The sequence below is a fragment of the Ooceraea biroi genome, chromosome 2 (assembly GCF_003672135.1).
Source record: "Ooceraea biroi isolate clonal line C1 chromosome 2, Obir_v5.4, whole genome shotgun sequence".
Classification (NCBI taxonomy): Eukaryota; Metazoa; Arthropoda; class Insecta; order Hymenoptera; family Formicidae; genus Ooceraea; species Ooceraea biroi.
In genome coordinates this window covers 11,534,614-11,552,097 of record NC_039507.1, presented here as the reverse complement: position 1 = coordinate 11,552,097, position 17,484 = coordinate 11,534,614, and the positions used below count along the sequence as shown (strand labels likewise).

At 35.4% G+C, this 17,484-nt stretch overlaps 2 protein-coding genes across 6 annotated transcripts in view; both read left to right on the top strand.

Moving 5' to 3' along the window:
* The window catches only part of LOC105282753 (ets DNA-binding protein pokkuri), a 58,934-nt gene extending 55,495 nt beyond the window's left edge, over positions 1–3,439 (top strand). The window contains exons 4-5 of the mRNA XM_011344977.3: positions 172–421; positions 727–3,439. Of these exons, the coding sequence (XP_011343279.1) occupies positions 172–421; positions 727–1,006 (530 nt within the window). The 3' untranslated portion in view covers positions 1,007–3,439. The remainder of the gene's footprint in view (positions 1–171; positions 422–726) is intronic.
* An 11,630-nt stretch (positions 3,440–15,069) lies between these two features.
* The window catches only part of LOC105284425, a 33,329-nt gene continuing 30,914 nt past the window's right edge, over positions 15,070–17,484 (top strand). For 2 of the 5 annotated variants that reach the window (XM_026975438.1, XM_026975442.1), the window contains exons 1-3: positions 15,070–15,472; positions 16,342–16,607; positions 16,946–17,156. In XM_026975438.1, the coding sequence (XP_026831239.1) occupies positions 15,416–15,472; positions 16,342–16,607; positions 16,946–17,156 (534 nt within the window). In that variant the 5' untranslated portion in view covers positions 15,070–15,415. The remainder of the gene's footprint in view (positions 15,473–16,341; positions 16,608–16,945; positions 17,157–17,484) is intronic. The other 3 variants (XM_026975440.1, XM_026975439.1, XM_026975441.1) reach the window with 2 other exon arrangements.

The following is a 17,484-nucleotide window of genomic DNA, read 5'->3' as shown; positions in this document are numbered from 1 at the left end:
AGGACGTCAGTGATCTTTCAAATTCATTATTTCCCGTCTTTTGAATTCTCGAATTACACACATTGCTAATTGAGTGAATAGTGAATTCTAATTGGCTTTATTAAGTATAAGATGTTCAGATATTTGCTCTATTTGTTTGAATTATTGTTTACATTATTTTGCTTTGTTCAGACGGAAGACTGCTTTGGGATTTCCTTCAACAGTTGCTGAACGATCCTACGCAACGGTATACACATTACATTGCGTGGAAGAGTCGAGAAACCGGCGTGTTCAAGATAGTCGATCCGCCTGGTCTGGCACGACTCTGGGGTATCCAGAAGAATCACCTTTCTATGAATTACGATAAGATGAGCAGAGCTTTGCGTTATTACTATCGTGTAAACATACTTAGAAAGGTGCAAGGCGAACGACATTGTTATCAGTAAGCATTTTTATCAGCTATATAATGAATTATTTATTTTTATGATATAATTTGTATAATTACTACGAAATTACGATATAATTAAAATTACGATAAATTAATATAACGATAATAATGATTAAATGTAATTTAGTAAAATAATAATGTATCAACAGATGTATATTTCATTGCTACTCTATTATAATAATTTTTAAAAAAACTAAATTGATGTCGAGTACAAATTTTATGTTTTTAGAGTATTACTAAAACTCATTTTGTTTTTGAATAACGAATTTTTAATTCCCCTTTCTTTTATTTTTTTGCAGGTTCTTGCGTAACTCAATCGAATTGAAAAACATTAAAAACATATCGTCGTTGCGCCATCAGATGCGAATAAAGTCTGAACCAGAAGAAGACGGAACTCTTGCCGGAGGAACAGAAACAGAACCGGAAGTGGACATGCCGACAGATCTCTCGATGTCCAGCATGAACCAACCATCAAGCGAAATGCAACAGCCCCTGCCATTGCACGACCCACCTGCCAAGTACAGAAGTCATGCATACAATCTCGTTAAGACCAATCAAGAACCGGAAGAGAGGAAGTGACGCGAGACCTAGCGATGGCAGGAACGTACTAGTAGCATATAATCGTTAATCGCTTCATAACAGACTGCTGAGAGTCAGCAATGAGGCGAATCTCAACATAAGAGGTATTTCTTATCAACAACCGATCCATGGATTGAAGAATGAGTAAAGAACGAGCAAAACTTTATTTTGTCCAGTTTGTCAGTTTGTTGACAACAAGGTAACAACATTTGCATGAGAAGAATAAGAAGATTTTCGAAACGAGAATAAGTAAAACTTAAAATGTAACTCGTTGACAAAAAAGAAGGACAAGATGATAAGAAGAGCTCCAATCGAAGTCAATGACAATCGATGGAGAAAGAAGTATGAAAAGGACTTAACATTTCATTGAATCTTCAAGGGACGCTCGAAAAATGATGGTTCCTATAAAATACAGTGACGTAAGATCATAAGACGATTTTAAATGTACTAGGAAATTATTTAAGATCGTTAAAATCATCAATGTTGCGAAAAACAAATATGTTTGTTTAATTCGCAGAACACATTGATGATACAAAGATGATCCTTAAGAAAACAGGGAATTTCGTGCTTCTACGAATGAAATTTCTTGTCGGGAACTGGATGTTGAAATTAGACGAGAATCCCTTTCACGTTCGTCGTTCTGCGTAGATGAAAAGCACAGAAAAATGAAAGGCGCGTTTCTTATGACGCCTTCTTAAATGATATGGCGATTCGCTCCCGCCTTCATATGAATTCGCGTTGAGTCATTGTGCGTCGATAATGATAAACGCTTCGATCTGGAGCTGAATCTTTGCGGATATTCCGCCCTACTCCCTTCTCGCCTTTCTCGTAATAGGGCAAATCACAAGTTTCTTTCCACTGACTAACGAGAACGAAAGATATATGCATGTGAAGAAATGTGTACGAAACGAACTTAGATATGTTTAGAGCGTATTAAGAATTTAATGTACAAAGAATGCCAGAGGAAAAACTGTTACCAAGTCTTTTTTTCCTTTTGCGTCCCCTTTTTCTTTCCTCTTTTTTCTTAATTTTATATATATATATATATATTCTGTGATGTGATCTTTATTTTCGGCGAAACATAGTTCACAGATATAAGAGTGTGATTCCAAAGAAAATCTTTCTGTTCGAAGTATTTGCATAAATATATCACGGAATTGCTCGCTTTAAATTTTCAAACGATTTTCGAAATATAAAGAGCTTGACAAGATCTCTTCACAGCAGTTTAACATTTTTATATATATACAATTATGCAAACCCACCAAGAGAGATTAAACTAGATTTTTTCAAGCTCTTGCTGCGTATGCGCTCAAACAATCCTCCGTTTACTTTAATGTATTTGTGCCAAGACATTTGCTGTTTAATAAGAGAACATTTATATATTTAGTCGACAAGGAATTTAGTTCCAAACAAGCCCGATATATCACGATCTTGGAACCAAGTGTTATATCGTTTGCGTTCGATGTACATGTTATATTTAAGATATCGTTATCGAGTATCACGTAATCGATTATATGTTGTAGGAAATGTATATAACTTGAACTGTATAAATGCGAATAGAACGTAAGACGTTCTATTAAAAAAATAGTGAAAGAGAATTTTATGGAAATCGGGGCCACATACAGAATATATGAATCTATCTATAGAAAAAAATATATATATATATGTATATACACATATATTTTACTATCAAAATTTATATTCAAAATTTCTATGTTGTTGGCGGTGCGACTGTGGCGTACATTCCACAACTTTTTATCCGAGAATTGCCACGAAAGTTATACAAGAGAAAATGAAACAAGGAAACAAGAGTATACACATAAAGAAGATTTTTTAAAAATTATTAATTGTATTTTTGCACTGGAGAATATAAAACTGAAAGTATGAATGAACTAAAGTATGAATGCAAAAGAGAAAGAAAGATGATAAGTGTGGTCAAATGAATGTACGTAAATGACAAATTAAGAAATATATCTGGCTTTGTATACTGTGATCTCTACGCGATATAACATAAGACGAGTTAAATAGTTAAATAAAGAATATTATCTAGATGAAACGCGTACGCATCCATCTATCTCGGGAAAAAGTGCGTGATGTTATTGGAATAAGAAACATATGTATGTATATCTTTCATTTTTTCTTTACAATTATGTAAATAATTTTTGACCGGATGGATATCAGAGAAATAGTACTTTATATGTGCACGGACACGCGCGCAATACATATAAGAGAACATATATGCAGATGAAATAGTACTGCATTATAATTGCATCTAAGATTGAAATTTATATATTGTTTCATATGTATAAAATGAAACGTAAAATTCTAGAGATTAAGGCAATTTTATTATTATAACTTGTTACCCCTCTCCCCCTCCAAGACGTACATGAAAGCATGAATGTTGTAAATATAGACATATTTAGTTATTAAGAATACGTCTACCTATTCTTTCAACTTACCCATAATACAACACAATTTCTTAAAAACAAAAATTTCTACCTAATAATAATCATCATCATCTGATAATCACCTAAATGCTAAATGAGTTACTTTTTCTTTGCAACATGTAACAGTCCTTAGCTTGCTTTATAATAAGCCAATCATTTATCTCTGTCCTGAGCTGTCTCTGATCGATGATATTAACCTGCAGTTACATGAAATTCTGTAGAATCTTTCTGGTTTATTTGAAGAATATTTTACTTCAAAGATTTTATTATAAATTTTATTATTAATCGATACCATAGATAATTTTGAAACTTTATATGCGAGATACTTTGAGTTAGTAATACTACAATAAATATGAAAAAAATATTTTTCTCTTAAAACATAATTGCAAAAGTGAAAAGTGGCATATTGTATAAATTTTTATATATATTTTTTATATAGTCATTTTATACATATTTATTTAATATTTACTGAATATATAATTAAATGAATCAGATCACTTACACGTTATAATATATTTAGATGTGCAAATTAATTCGGTGCTTTTTTGAGAAAATTAAGTATTTCTTAGAAAAAAAAACATCTCAATCTTCGAAATATTCGTCATCATTTTCTAATATTTTTCTCCATCTATTGGGCAGCTAACGAATCGAAAATAAGTTGAAAAAAAGTAAATAAACAGTCAATTTTTTCAAAAAAAGCACCGAATTAATTTGCACAGTTAATGTAACGTAATTTATGTACGCTTGGCATCTTCTTCTTAGCTGCGTTCAGATTCCCCACTTGGGTGTACCTGCTGCGTTGGAGTGAGAAAGATACAAGAGTGAAATTAAGGGGATCCTGGAGTGACTAGGGAACTTCTTCGCGATGGTGCTGCCATTTGCACAATAAAATGCTTTTTACAAAAATTTGGCAATTTGTATGCAGAAAATTGCGACCATCCCCTCTCGGAATAAAATAAAGGAATATAATGAAGCTTTTCGAAGTGATTTTAGAAGCGTAATAAAAAAGAAAATTGTATTCTCCTTTACAGAATACAGAAGAATACAATTTTCTTTTTTATTACGCTTCTAAAGTCACTTCGAAAAGCTTCATTATGTTACGTCCAGAGCTCCGTGAGCTCAAGGAAGGGCGCAACTAGACGCCTCTCGAGGTTCGTTGGCACACAGCCGCAGAATCTCGAGTTCGAGCTGACCGATACGTTTCGATGTTTGGGTCAACGACCAAAGTCGATCTACCCTAATAGTCGAAATGGTCAACTCGTCGGTTCCTTTTAGGTAAGGGAAATGAATCCCTATTACCAGGGATAGGACTTGTACGATCTGTCGAGGAAAGCGAGTGAAACAATGGTAGTTAAATGAATGAAATTCTCTTTTTTTCTCTTAAGAAATTAACATGTTATATTTGATCCAGATACATTGATGACTTAAATGAAATAAAAAATACAATTAAACAATGAAAATTTGGAATTGGATTACAATCAGCATTATAATTCGGAAGCTTTCGATACATTGATGACTTACATGAAATATAGATAATTTGCAAAAATACAATTAAAAAAATGAAAATTTGGAATTGGATCTCAAACGGCATTATAATTCTAATGAAGTAACGCAAATTAAAAACTATAATTTTGGTTAATTTGAGGAAAAATATCGATTCCATATTTATATATCAGTATAATTTTATATTAAATTATCTAGGCAGGTTAAGTTTCGGGGTGTTTAATTAAAATCTAATAAGAATAAACGGACGTAGGATGCGGGGATATTAAGCACGGGATGGACGCGGTTGCTGGTGATAAAAGGAACGAATGTATTAGGACCAGCGTTCCTGAGTGCGTCCCTGAGGTACGTTGATAGATTCGGATCCGCAGATTATGGTGTGAGGCGGAAGGGGAAAAGAGTAGGTGGGAAAAAAATCGAGGAAATATTCGAATAATAAGTGGAAAGCGTCCTGGGAAAATTCCCTTAACGCGGAAATGGATGGGATAGATAGCCCGGAAAACTCGGCGTTTTCAGGGACTAGAGGTGGAGGGGGAATGAGTAGACTCACTTCGGGAATTAGGGAAGGGATAGCCGAGTTAAGATATTGCTCGAGCTCCGGGGAGGGGATGGGTGAGTACCATCGAGGAGACAGTTCGGAGAGGGAAAGAGGGGAGTAGCGGGGTGAAGAAGGTGGATTCGCGTTTGTCGAGGAAGTAGGAGACGGAATGTCTATAGCTATCGGAGATAAATGCTCGGAAAATTCGCGATAGGGGGACCGAGGTGGGATGTCGCTAGCTGCCGGTTCGGGGGAGGTTACTGTTTGGTCGGTGAAGGGTGCCCTTTGCTCGGTCGATACTATTTCTGCCGGGGAACTACTCCATCCGCGATTTATATGGGCCACTTAAAATGAGAAAACGGAATAAACTTTGTTCGGTAATATGAAAAGAAATAAAAGCCACGAAACGGTTGAAGGGAAGAAAAATAAGATTATCATGCGAATTTTGGCTTACTTTCTTCGGTGCTGCTCTTCGGATGGAGTACTTCGATGGTTTGGATGAGGGAGCCAACCGGACCAGAGAGTCTTGGCGTGGAGACTATCACTGACTCTACTTTTTTAACGCGACGTCCCGATCACGGGAACGAAACAATGCTCAAACGTAATGCTGAATGTTCAAAGACCAAAAGACGCGCTCTGGCCAAATTGTTCCCTTTATATACGGCTAAAAGAGCTTAGGTGGGGGTTATTCTGTTCCGAGAAAAGAAGGAAATAAGAAAAATGTGTTTCTAATGAAGCAGCGTTTGTTGCTTCTGGAATTACCGTGGTATCTGATGGATTTATGATTTTGTTTTCGAGAATTAAAGTGCGGCACTTGTGATGACCCCTCCTTCGACCCTACATATAACAATCCACGTTTACCCCTGGTCCACAACCTTGCTTTAAGCTTTAAACCGTAAGAAAATGACCAAACACAGTCGATTATTCTCTACATATTCTTCTGTGATTGGTTAATTTTCTTACGGCTTAAAGCTTAAAGCAAGGTTGTGGACCAGGGGTTACGTTTCCCTTAGTCTAAATCTATTGATATCGCGTATCTGGTTCGCGGCTGCCCATGTATGGCAGAATTTCTTAGTATTTAGATTCGGTGGATTACTTTATTGTCGTCAGCGGGTGACGACTTCCAAGTGCCGCTCCGCTTTTCCAGATCTGGAGCGGTTTTCCTTAAGTGATTTTAGCTGTTAATTCCGGATATATTTAGCCTATCGAGTGTTCGGCTGAGCACAGGCGAGGATTGAAAAGTTTGTGAGCTGTATATCATTTCGTGACATTTTGCTAAGACCACTTGCCCCTCCATTCGTCCGGTCGTATTTTTCGTTGGTGGGAATTGGTTCTTAATTGTTACTTTTCTCTATTTCTAAATTTAATATTTCCCGTGGAAGCGAGGGACCGTGGAGTCTCCTGGACGTAACAATTATATTCCTTTATTTTATCCCGAGAGGGGATGGTTGCAATTTTCTGCGTACAAATTGCCAAATTTTTGTAAAAAGCATTTAAACTGTAATTTTTGTGCAAATGGCAACACTGTTTCACTAGTCACTCCAGGATCACCTTAAGGGGAAGCTGGAGTTGCTAGTGAACTATTTTTTCACTATAGCGATGGTAATTGCAGTCTCGAAAATTCTCTTTATTGTTTGTGCAGAATAAAAAATCCTTTTCCACAAATGAAGTATAGATAGAAAGAAAGTCCGCTCTACAGGACTTTATATTCAAAATGGAAAAAAGTTAAAAACTTGCATTTGTTTTTTCTAACTTTTTCAATATATATAGATTATATATAATCGGCCGAATATGATATTATATTGTCAATATGTCCCACATAGAAATTAGCATCCAGTGGATGTCCATGAAGCCTCCATAGCTCCATGGGATATATATCTCCATGGTGGAAGTCAGATAGACGTCCATTAGAGGTCCATCCTATCTCCATAATAGATGTCCTCTACAAATCCATTGCAAATGTCCATTAGACATCCATTATGGATGTATAATAGATTTATTAAACATATAGAGTATTTCCAATAAACTAATATTTAAGTTTCATTATTAATTACAATTTTTCAACTAATTTTGTTTAACATTTAGAAATTCACAATATTATAGAATTTATTTTTAATTATTAATAATATATATATAATTGAAGTTATATCTTACATAAATGTACATCCACCGAAAATCTGTAATGGACGTTCATTAGACGTATGTCATGGAGATTCGGAACATCCAGTAGAGATCCACTAGACATCCATTAGACGGCTACTAGAAATCCATAGTTCCGCCTTGCACGTTCAGTGGATCTGCATTAAGGCAAGAGCACAGAATTTTGCATAAGCGCATAAATAGATGCATAAGGAATTTGATTGGTCCATTTCCTTATGCACATGCTTATAGACCAATCAAATTTCTTATGCATCTTTTTATGCGCTTATGCAAAAGTCTGTGCTCCTGCCTTTAGACGTCTTTAAAGACGTCTATTAGACCGTGGATCATTAATAGAAGATTCACGGAACTTCGGTGGACGATTAATGTACGTCCCATGGACCATTAATGGAAGGTTCATAGAGCCTCGATGGACGACTAACCAACGTTTCGTGGCATCGAGGCTCCATAAAGCTTCCATTAATGATCCACGGAACGTATAATAGACGTCCACAGATGCTCCATGAACCGTCCATAAATGATACACGGATCGTCGGTTAGTCATCCATCAAGGCTCCATGAAGCTTCCATTAATGATCCACGGAACGTCTAATAGACGTCCATCGATGCTCCATGAACCGTCCATTAATGATCCACGGAACGTCGGTTAGTCCCCAGGAGCTCAATTCTGTACTCGCCTACCGATGATTGTCGGTGTCGGTAACCAGCGACAGCCAATGGCAAGGACGACCTTGGAGAAAAGCGTGGCTCTCATAGGCTGTCGCTAGTTAACTACACCGACAATCATCGGTAGGCGAGTACAGAATTGGGCTCCTGGCAGCACATGTTAGTCTAATATATCTTTCTTAGACGTATCTAATGTCTAAGAAACATAAAGTACCATTTAAGAAACGGTTTAAATAGAAACCGTTTTTAGACCTAAATTTTAAAAACGTATTTTCACGTTTCCACAGAAACGAAAAATGTGTTTTATTAAATTGAATCAAAATTATATAATTAATATAGAAAAAAAAGTAATTTCTACTTAATTTGCGAGTATTAATTATTTTTACATCATACGTTTCAATGTACTCAATTATGGAACAAGAGACAAAAATCAACATAAGTGTGTGTGAGATTCCCGCCTCTGATTCACCAAGCGACCGATAGATGGCCAGGCCAGGCGTGACGTTCTCGCAAGAAACATTTGCGTTATCACCTTATAAATAACCATCCGGAAAACCGATCCAGTACTCTTTTCTTCTTCTTTTCTTTTGAAATCATTATTGCTTGAAGTGATATCTCATTCCAAAAGAGTGAGATTTCACTACACGCAATTTAGAGAGTAATTCATAAAATATAAAAATCTAGTTTTTTACAAAAATGTGACTTAACTCTGTCTATCTTTGAGGCATTGATATATAGAATTGATAAATATTTTTCTGATGGTTTCTGAAATGTTTTTTCCCGAAAAAGAAACGTTTCTCTTAACGTTTTTTCGTTGGACATTTTTCTCCCAAATAAACGTTTCAATAAAATGGTTATGAAACGTTACGTTAAAACGTTTATAACGGCTTTGAAACCAATGTGTGCTGCCTGGGTCGTCCTTCGAGGCTCCATGAAGCTTCCATTAATGATCCACGGAACGTCGGTTAGTCATCTACCGAGGCTCCGTGAACCCTCTATTAATGATCCACAAAACGTCCAATCGACGTCCCATGGACGTCTGTGCAGATGTCTAATGGAGGTCCATTGGACGTGCGCAAAGCGGAACTATGGATTTCTAGTGGCTGTCCATTGGATGTCTAAAGGACATCCACTGGATGGTCTGAACCTCCATGACAGACGTCCATTGGACGTCCAATGGAGGTTTTCGTTTTATGTGGGAAGTTTCAATGCAAATAATGTAAAACGTTAGATTAAATTGGTTAGAAGTAGCAGAAATTTGTATAAATATATTTAATTACGTCCAATCATATATACTCATAATTTATAACTGTGCATTTGGTTTCTCGTTGCAAATATCTCGTCAATATATGATAAATAATGCACACACGTAAATATAACGTAACACTTCACTACAACTCCGCGGATGCCGTATCATTATAATCAGAATTACTTCTACGATTTGCAACTACACGTTTTCAAAATCATGTAATTCTCCATTTAGGATATTCCTCACGAATTCTTAGAGTATTCGCGTACTGAATCGTGAAGTATTTATTATCATGAACTTATAATGAATACTTATGTATACTTCTAGATGAATTTGATTGTGAGCAATTCTTAAAGAATTCTCCAGATATTCATCTCTCTATTTCAGTAGGTACTCTTTAAAATGAATTAATTATGAACTTCTATTCACCTTTGTGCTATCTGGGTTAGGTCGAAATAAACTGAACTTGATTTAAAAAAAAAAAATAATGATTTATTCAAACTTCTGATCTGTGGCAGTTTCTCGCCAGTATCTCAATTGCACACCTTTCTCTACCGTGGTCAGTGCTCGACTCTCCTTACTTGCTCCGATATTTGCGCTTTCCCCCTAATATTTCGCATACGTCGCGCCTCTAATCGTCGCTTATTTCAATCATCTATCTCTCACTACCTTTCTCACTACATTATCGACGCTTATGTCTTCCATTCTTTTCTTACACTTACAACTTTTACTCCTTTTTCTATTTTATTTAAAGGGAGGAATTTTTAATAATTATTACCAGACAGCACACAGATATCCGAAAGACATCCATAAGATTGTTCTTCAAGGATATTGAAGATATTCACAGACCATCCATTTTACGGTAGATTTCTGCTGCCAATCTGCCAACATTCTTATATTATTCAGTGCACAGTGGAATCTGTGCGTTGAAATGAAACAGACGATCCTATTCTCTATTCTTATTGCCTGGTCTTTGCATTGTGTTAGAGGAGCTTAACAGATCAGATGCTATTTTTCTTGCGTGGTCCTGTGCTGTGGTTTATTGTCAGAGTCAGTCAGGTCATTCCCTTAAGCCCGTATCAGACTACCGACTGCGAAGTCCGATCCGACTGCCGACTGCGACTGCCGACTCTAGTCGACAAATAGTAGGCTTCAGTCTAAATACGAGTCGGCCGAGCCAGTCAGTCAGCGCCTCGCTGTGATTGGCTAGATGAGAGTCGGCAGTCGCAGTCGGCAATCGGATCGGACTTCGTAGTCGGGTGACTAAAATCATCGCCGTGTTGTAATTCTTTGATAATTAAAAATAATACTATTGCAATTTTCTTACGATGTACAGCAGTAGCAATGACCTGCTCCATGTTTATTTACCACGACCCAATGTCTTTCAAACAGAATTGATTTTCAGCCAGACGAAAGCCCGCAATGTATGAAGCCAAACCAACAACACGGCCAGCAGCACTACCAGCACAATTGCTCGCACAGCAGCAAGTACGCAAATCTATCTAGCAATTCAGCACGAAACAAACGCACCGTGTGCCGCTAGCTTAAGTGTATATAACATATACTAAATATCCCTGGATAGAATAGAGTATAAATATTGCTAGATACAATACTCAAAAACATCACGGTACGGACGTTTATAGCAATCGCTCACTTCCACAATTCCTGTACTTTGATGCAAATGTGCATGCGCACAGTTAACTAAATTCTAATCGTTCAATAATTTTTCAATCATGTACAATTATGCGCTTATTGTGTACCTGTATATATGTAATACTAATATATTCTCAGATAGCCAAACCTGCACGAACAAATTCTGAGCAGTGTCTGCAGTAAATTTTTGATGTCAGAAAGGCAACAGAGATTTATACAGAAGTTGCTCTTTCAGATGATGTTATCAAACTGTTATCAGAAATGCAATAGTGTCTGCTGACAGGCAATGCGAGCAGATTGGCAGCAGAAACCGAGCAGAATCTGCAGCTTTTGACACAATTTAAATTTAAACAGATAGGCATAGGAATATGCGGTTTCGCTCCGCACCGCTATGCGGTGCACACGTCGAGTTCTTACTCGACGTTAAGATTTAGCCTGACAGTTATATAAGTTAATATACGCGCCTTGGCGTGATATTAATTTTTCTGAAAATTTTTGTACTTGCGGCACAGAGGCTCCCATGGACAACGTCCACGCACACCGCAAGCAATCTGAAGTTCGAAAGCAAAATTCGGACTTCAGATTAGAATAAATTAACAATAAGAGAGAGATTATGCAACAAACTATCAGAAAAACACATCAAGCCAGATGTACTTTAATTTAACCATATTTCTCACATTGTTTTTACTGGATATATATATTTCATTCTTATTATTGTGTATTTCTTTTCAATTTTGCATTTCTTTCCCATTGAAAATAAAGAAAAATAGCAATTTAAATAGCAGTATGGATTAGGGGTCATTTTAACAGCTGATTATTTACAGAATCTGCTCAATTTCTGCTGCCAAACTGCTCTCAAGTTATGTGCGCAGGCTCTGCTCTCAATCTGCTGACAATCTGCTACCAGGTTATGTGTACAGACTCTGCACGATTTCTGCTGCCAATCTGCTCACATTACCTGTCCAGCAGGCTCTGTCGGCAGAACCCGAGCTTAATGCGGACACAGATGGCTACGGTTTTGGTTTGGGATTCTGATCGAATTTGTTACCAATCTGCGGACATGTTGGTATCATTTTGCTATCTGGGTTGTTAACAGAGGTCAAACGCTTTCAAAAATATCGCAATACAAACGTGTATCGATCTCTCATTTCCACAATTTCTACACTTTGACACAAATGCGCATGCGCGCACATACATATGACATTTAGGCCGGTATTCATAATCGGATCTTATATTTAAGACCGTCTTAAATGTATCTTCAGATACTGCGTAGCCAATGAAATGATCTATACAGCATCTGCAGATAAGCTTAAGACGGTCTTACATATAAAGGTGCGATTTCATTGTGTCGCTCGTCGCTCATTTTTAGTAGAGATCCTATAATCAGAGTTGCGCCTTTCGAAATCCTCTGCTAATTGGTCCGCCATTTTTCATCCGTTTCGGGCAGTATTTCAATCATGTAATAAAGTCATAGACATAATAAGAATAGACCGAGCGTGAAGCGCAAAACGTGAAGCACAGCTAGAAAAGGACGGAAAGTAGGTGGAGGATCTCTTTCTCTCTCTGTTCGCGTCTTCCCCACTCTCCGCTCTTACCCCCACTCTTCTTTCCTTAAAGAGAGAGAGCAATCCTTCGCCTGCTTTCTCTCTTTTTCTACCTGTGATTCACTGCCAAGTTGAGAACACGCTCGGTCTATTCTTACTATGTCTATGAATAAAGTCAAGGAAAATGAGAAAAATAAGCAGATGATATATAAAGCAATTGTCATTTTTATTGCAGTGTCATTTTTATAACAAAAAATAAAATATGGCTCATATAAGCTATCATTTGTACCTCGTTATTATGTATAATGCTTTGGTCTTCGCATACGGCTTTTTCACCAATATCAGACTTTTGATTCACAAATAACACTTTCGTCTTTAGATAATATTCACAAATTGTTGGTACTGCGTTTTTTTATACAACTGTCACAATTATTCTCTTTGCTTATTGCCATATGTGCATTCTCTTATGTGTACTTTTCACTCGAGCACAGTGCGAACAGTACGGAAAGTGCAAGAGAGAGAACGCACATATCTCTTTCTCTCTCGCACATATCTCTTTCTCTCTCGCACAATCTCGATGAAATATGATGGCGGAACCCTGCTTGGCGCAACTCTGATTATAGGATCTCTAATTTTTAGCGTCAAAACAGGTCACGTGATCAAAATTAACGCTGGTTAATGGTCAATTTTGATCACGTGACCTGTTTTAACGCTGAAAATGAGCGACGAGCGACAGCATGAAATTTTACCTTAAGATCCGACTATGAATACCGGCCTTAAGGTGATCCTAGAGTGAAACAGTGTTGCCATTTGCACAAAACTTACAGTTAAAATGTAAGTTTACAGAATACAGGAGAACATACTTTTCTTTTTTATTACGCTTCTAAAGTCACTTTGAAAAGCTTCATTATATTCCTTTATTTTATTCTGAGTGTAGACTGCCTCAATTTTGTGCGTACAAATTGCGAAATTTTTATAAAAAGCATTTTATTGTGCAAGTAGCAGCACCATCGCAAAGAAGTTTCCTAGTCACTCCAGCATCCCCTTAGGCCGGTATTCATAGTCGAATCTTATATTTAAGACCGTCTTAAGTAGAGATCCTATAGTATAACAGAGATGCGCCAATGATCACGTGATTGCGATATTTTGCTGATTGGTCAGAGTAAATTGTATAAACGTAGCCGCTGCCATGTTGAATTTCTCGCTGCCATGTTGAATCTGTCACTATCTTTCATACAAGTTTGTACATGTTTCTTTTGACGTCTTTATTTTTTATAGTCGTTTATGTAATGAATTATTTTCATTTCTTCATTAAATAATGGTTTGCATTAATTGTCACTTATTTTGTGCACAGAATTTACCATGCCAACCAATTGTCCTGCAAATCGCTGTACGAACAGCAACAAAGGTTATGCAATAAATTTCTATTAGTATCACTCACCTCACAAATTCTTTGCGAGGCTGTGGGTCGCCAATCGGGGTTCCTTGAAAGAGCAGCTATCCATTTCTTACGACAATCTGCATTTGCTGGGAAATTAAATACTGCATAACCTTTGTTGCTGTTCGTATAGCGATTTGCAGCACAATTGGTTGACATGGTAAATTCTGTGTACAAAATAAGCGACAATTAATGCAAACCATTATTTAATGAAGAAATGAAAATAATTTATTACATAAACGACTATGAAAAATAAAGACGTCAAAAGAAACATGTACAAACTTGTATGAAAGATAGTGACAGATTCAACATGGCAGCGAGAAATTCAACATGGCAGCGGCTACGTTTATACAATTTACTCTGACCAATCAGCAAAATATCGCAATCACGTGATCATTGGCGCATCTCTGTTATACTATAGGATCTCTAGTCTTAAGTGTATCTTCAGATACTCCATAGCCAATGAAATGATCCATACAGCATCTTCAGATAAACTTAAGACGGTCTTAAATATAAGATTCGACTATGAATACCGGCCTTAAAGCCATCTATAAAGGCGGGAGCACAGACTTTGGCATAAGCGCATAAACAGATGCATAAGGAATTCGATTGGTCTATAAGCATGTGCATAAGGAAATGGACCAATCAAATTCCTTATGCATCTTGTTTATGCGCTTATGCCAAAGTCTGTGCTCCTGCCTTTAAGATGCAGTTCACTTAACACTACAAATGCTTCAAAGTATTTTCTATCCTTTTTCTCTTTTCACCTAAAAAGAAGGATGAAAATACTTTGAAGCATTTGTAGTGCTAAATGAACCGCACTATATAATATTTTCTGATTTCTGTCCTTATCGTTTATTAGTTCGGAGCACTTCGGAGACTCCGGATTGCTCTGTGAGCAATATAGTAGTGTTATGTATATAAGTGTGCTAACGACTTCCATGAAGTTTTCAACGAGTTAATAAAGCAGTCATATATCTCCTCGTGTATATATCAGTTCATGTTCTTTGATAGATGTTGGAGTTTCCTCATGCCACGATCACGATTTGTGTAAACTGCGAGTATCGATGCTTCGACCGCCGTTGAACCAAATGTATCATAGTGATCTAGTTTCGAGACACGTTTTTCAAAGAGCAGTTGCGGCGAAGTGATCAATAATATTCGTCTATAACAATCCTATATCATATCAGTGCATGTTTCGAGGGTGAAAAATGGCTAATCGGGATCCACCCATCTCCTCCAAAACTGCGGACGATCACAGTGTCGAGGTTAACAACATTCTAGTTAGCTGTAATTGCGATTGTTCACGTTTTAGCTGTATTGTTATTTTGTTTCAAAGATTCTGAGAACTCGAGAAAATACAGACCGAAATTGACAGACTTACTATTCATTTAACAACAATTTAGCAACAACAATTTGAGAATTCCACTGATACTTTTCCTTGTATTATAAAATTATGATAGCCTTTTGCCTCCAATTCTTATAATATTAAAGTTTTTATCTTAGAATGTTTTGACAATTTTGCATTGGTATAGCAATAATTTGTTCCTTGTTATAATTTAACTTCTGATATCTAGAATGTTGGTATCTTATTTTGTAAATTTATAGCAGAACTTGATAATTACTGAATAATTTTTGAAAAATCAATATGTATTAATATAAAATCAATATTAATTTTATAGTATCTAATTATTTTATCTATTACAAGTTTTATTTAATACTGAAGAATATATAACAAATTAAAATTTATTATAACATTTTTTAAATATAAAAATATTAAATACAATACAATTTATATTTTTGTAAATCAGTCCAATAAAATAATGATTTTGTAATTATTTTATATAACAAATATTTTATAAATACTGAAAATTTCTTAGTACATATTATTTTCTTTTTATATATTTATAGTAATGTTATAATAAGTCCTTGTGGCAATATATTTACATGTACATGCATGCACATGTACATACATGCGGGCATGTATAAAAAATTGAATAGATGGATTGCTTGAATTAGATATAATTATTATATTATTTAACTATTATATTGGACTCATAATATTTTCCTAACATTTGTATAACTTTATAGTATAAACCTAGTAGGACAATAAAATAATTTATTATTTTTGTTATAGACATTGGCAGAGGTTTTCCGATGTTTCATTTGTATGGAAAAGTTGAGAGATGCGCATCTCTGCCCCCATTGTAGCAAATTGTGCTGTTACACTTGTATCAGAAGATGGCTTACTGAGCAACGTTCTCAATGTCCTCATTGTCGAGCATCCCTTCATTTACATGAACTAGTGAATTGCCGCTGGGTCGAAGAAGTGACTCAACAACTTGATACATTGCAAGCTATTAGTATATCTAACTCTCGATATGATGATTCTAATCGAGACAGGTAAATATTATAAATATTATAGCATCATAATCTGATGTCTTTATTTTCTTCTTCGTACTTCTGGAAATCCCGATTATGTTTTATACTTAAAAAATGTTTTTGCTCTTTTATTTGGATATTCCTTATTAGAGCATTTAAAGTTATTTATTTATAGAGTATCAGTTATTTATTTATTGTAATCTATTTATACTATATCATATTTATAAGATATTAATTATTAATATTTATTATTATATTTAATTATAATTAATTAAATATTAATTTAAATATTTAAATATTTCTGTTATTTATTTAAACAATTATTATTAGTTTTAGTATTAATTTATTCATTATTGTAGATGCGCGATACATCAAGAAAAGTTATCAGTATACTGCTGGACTTGCCGTAAGTGTATCTGTCATCAGTGTGCTCTGTGGGGTGGCACTCATTCTGGACATACCTTCAAACCATTAGAAGATGTTTACGAACAACATGTTACTCAAATAAAAACAGAAGTAGGCCAATTAAATAGGCGACTTATGGAACTGATTAGTCTTGTTCAAGAAGTAGTATGTACACACGTAACAAATTTTAGTTCCAAATATAGGAATATCTAAGATATAATAAAAAAGGTGTATACAAATGTGTAAAAATATCCATTGGATGAACCAAAACGTTATGATTGCTCTTTCAATATAAATAATATAAAAATTAATTATTTTATTTCTGTAAATGTATTTAAACTGTTTTACTATTGAATCAAATATTTTCTTTATTTTTGAAAAATTTCTGCTATACAATACATGATATTTGATAATATTAGTAATGTTGTCAATTGAGATATTGCGACAGAAATATTAGAGAACTTATTTCGTTTTCTAATATTTTGTGATTTAA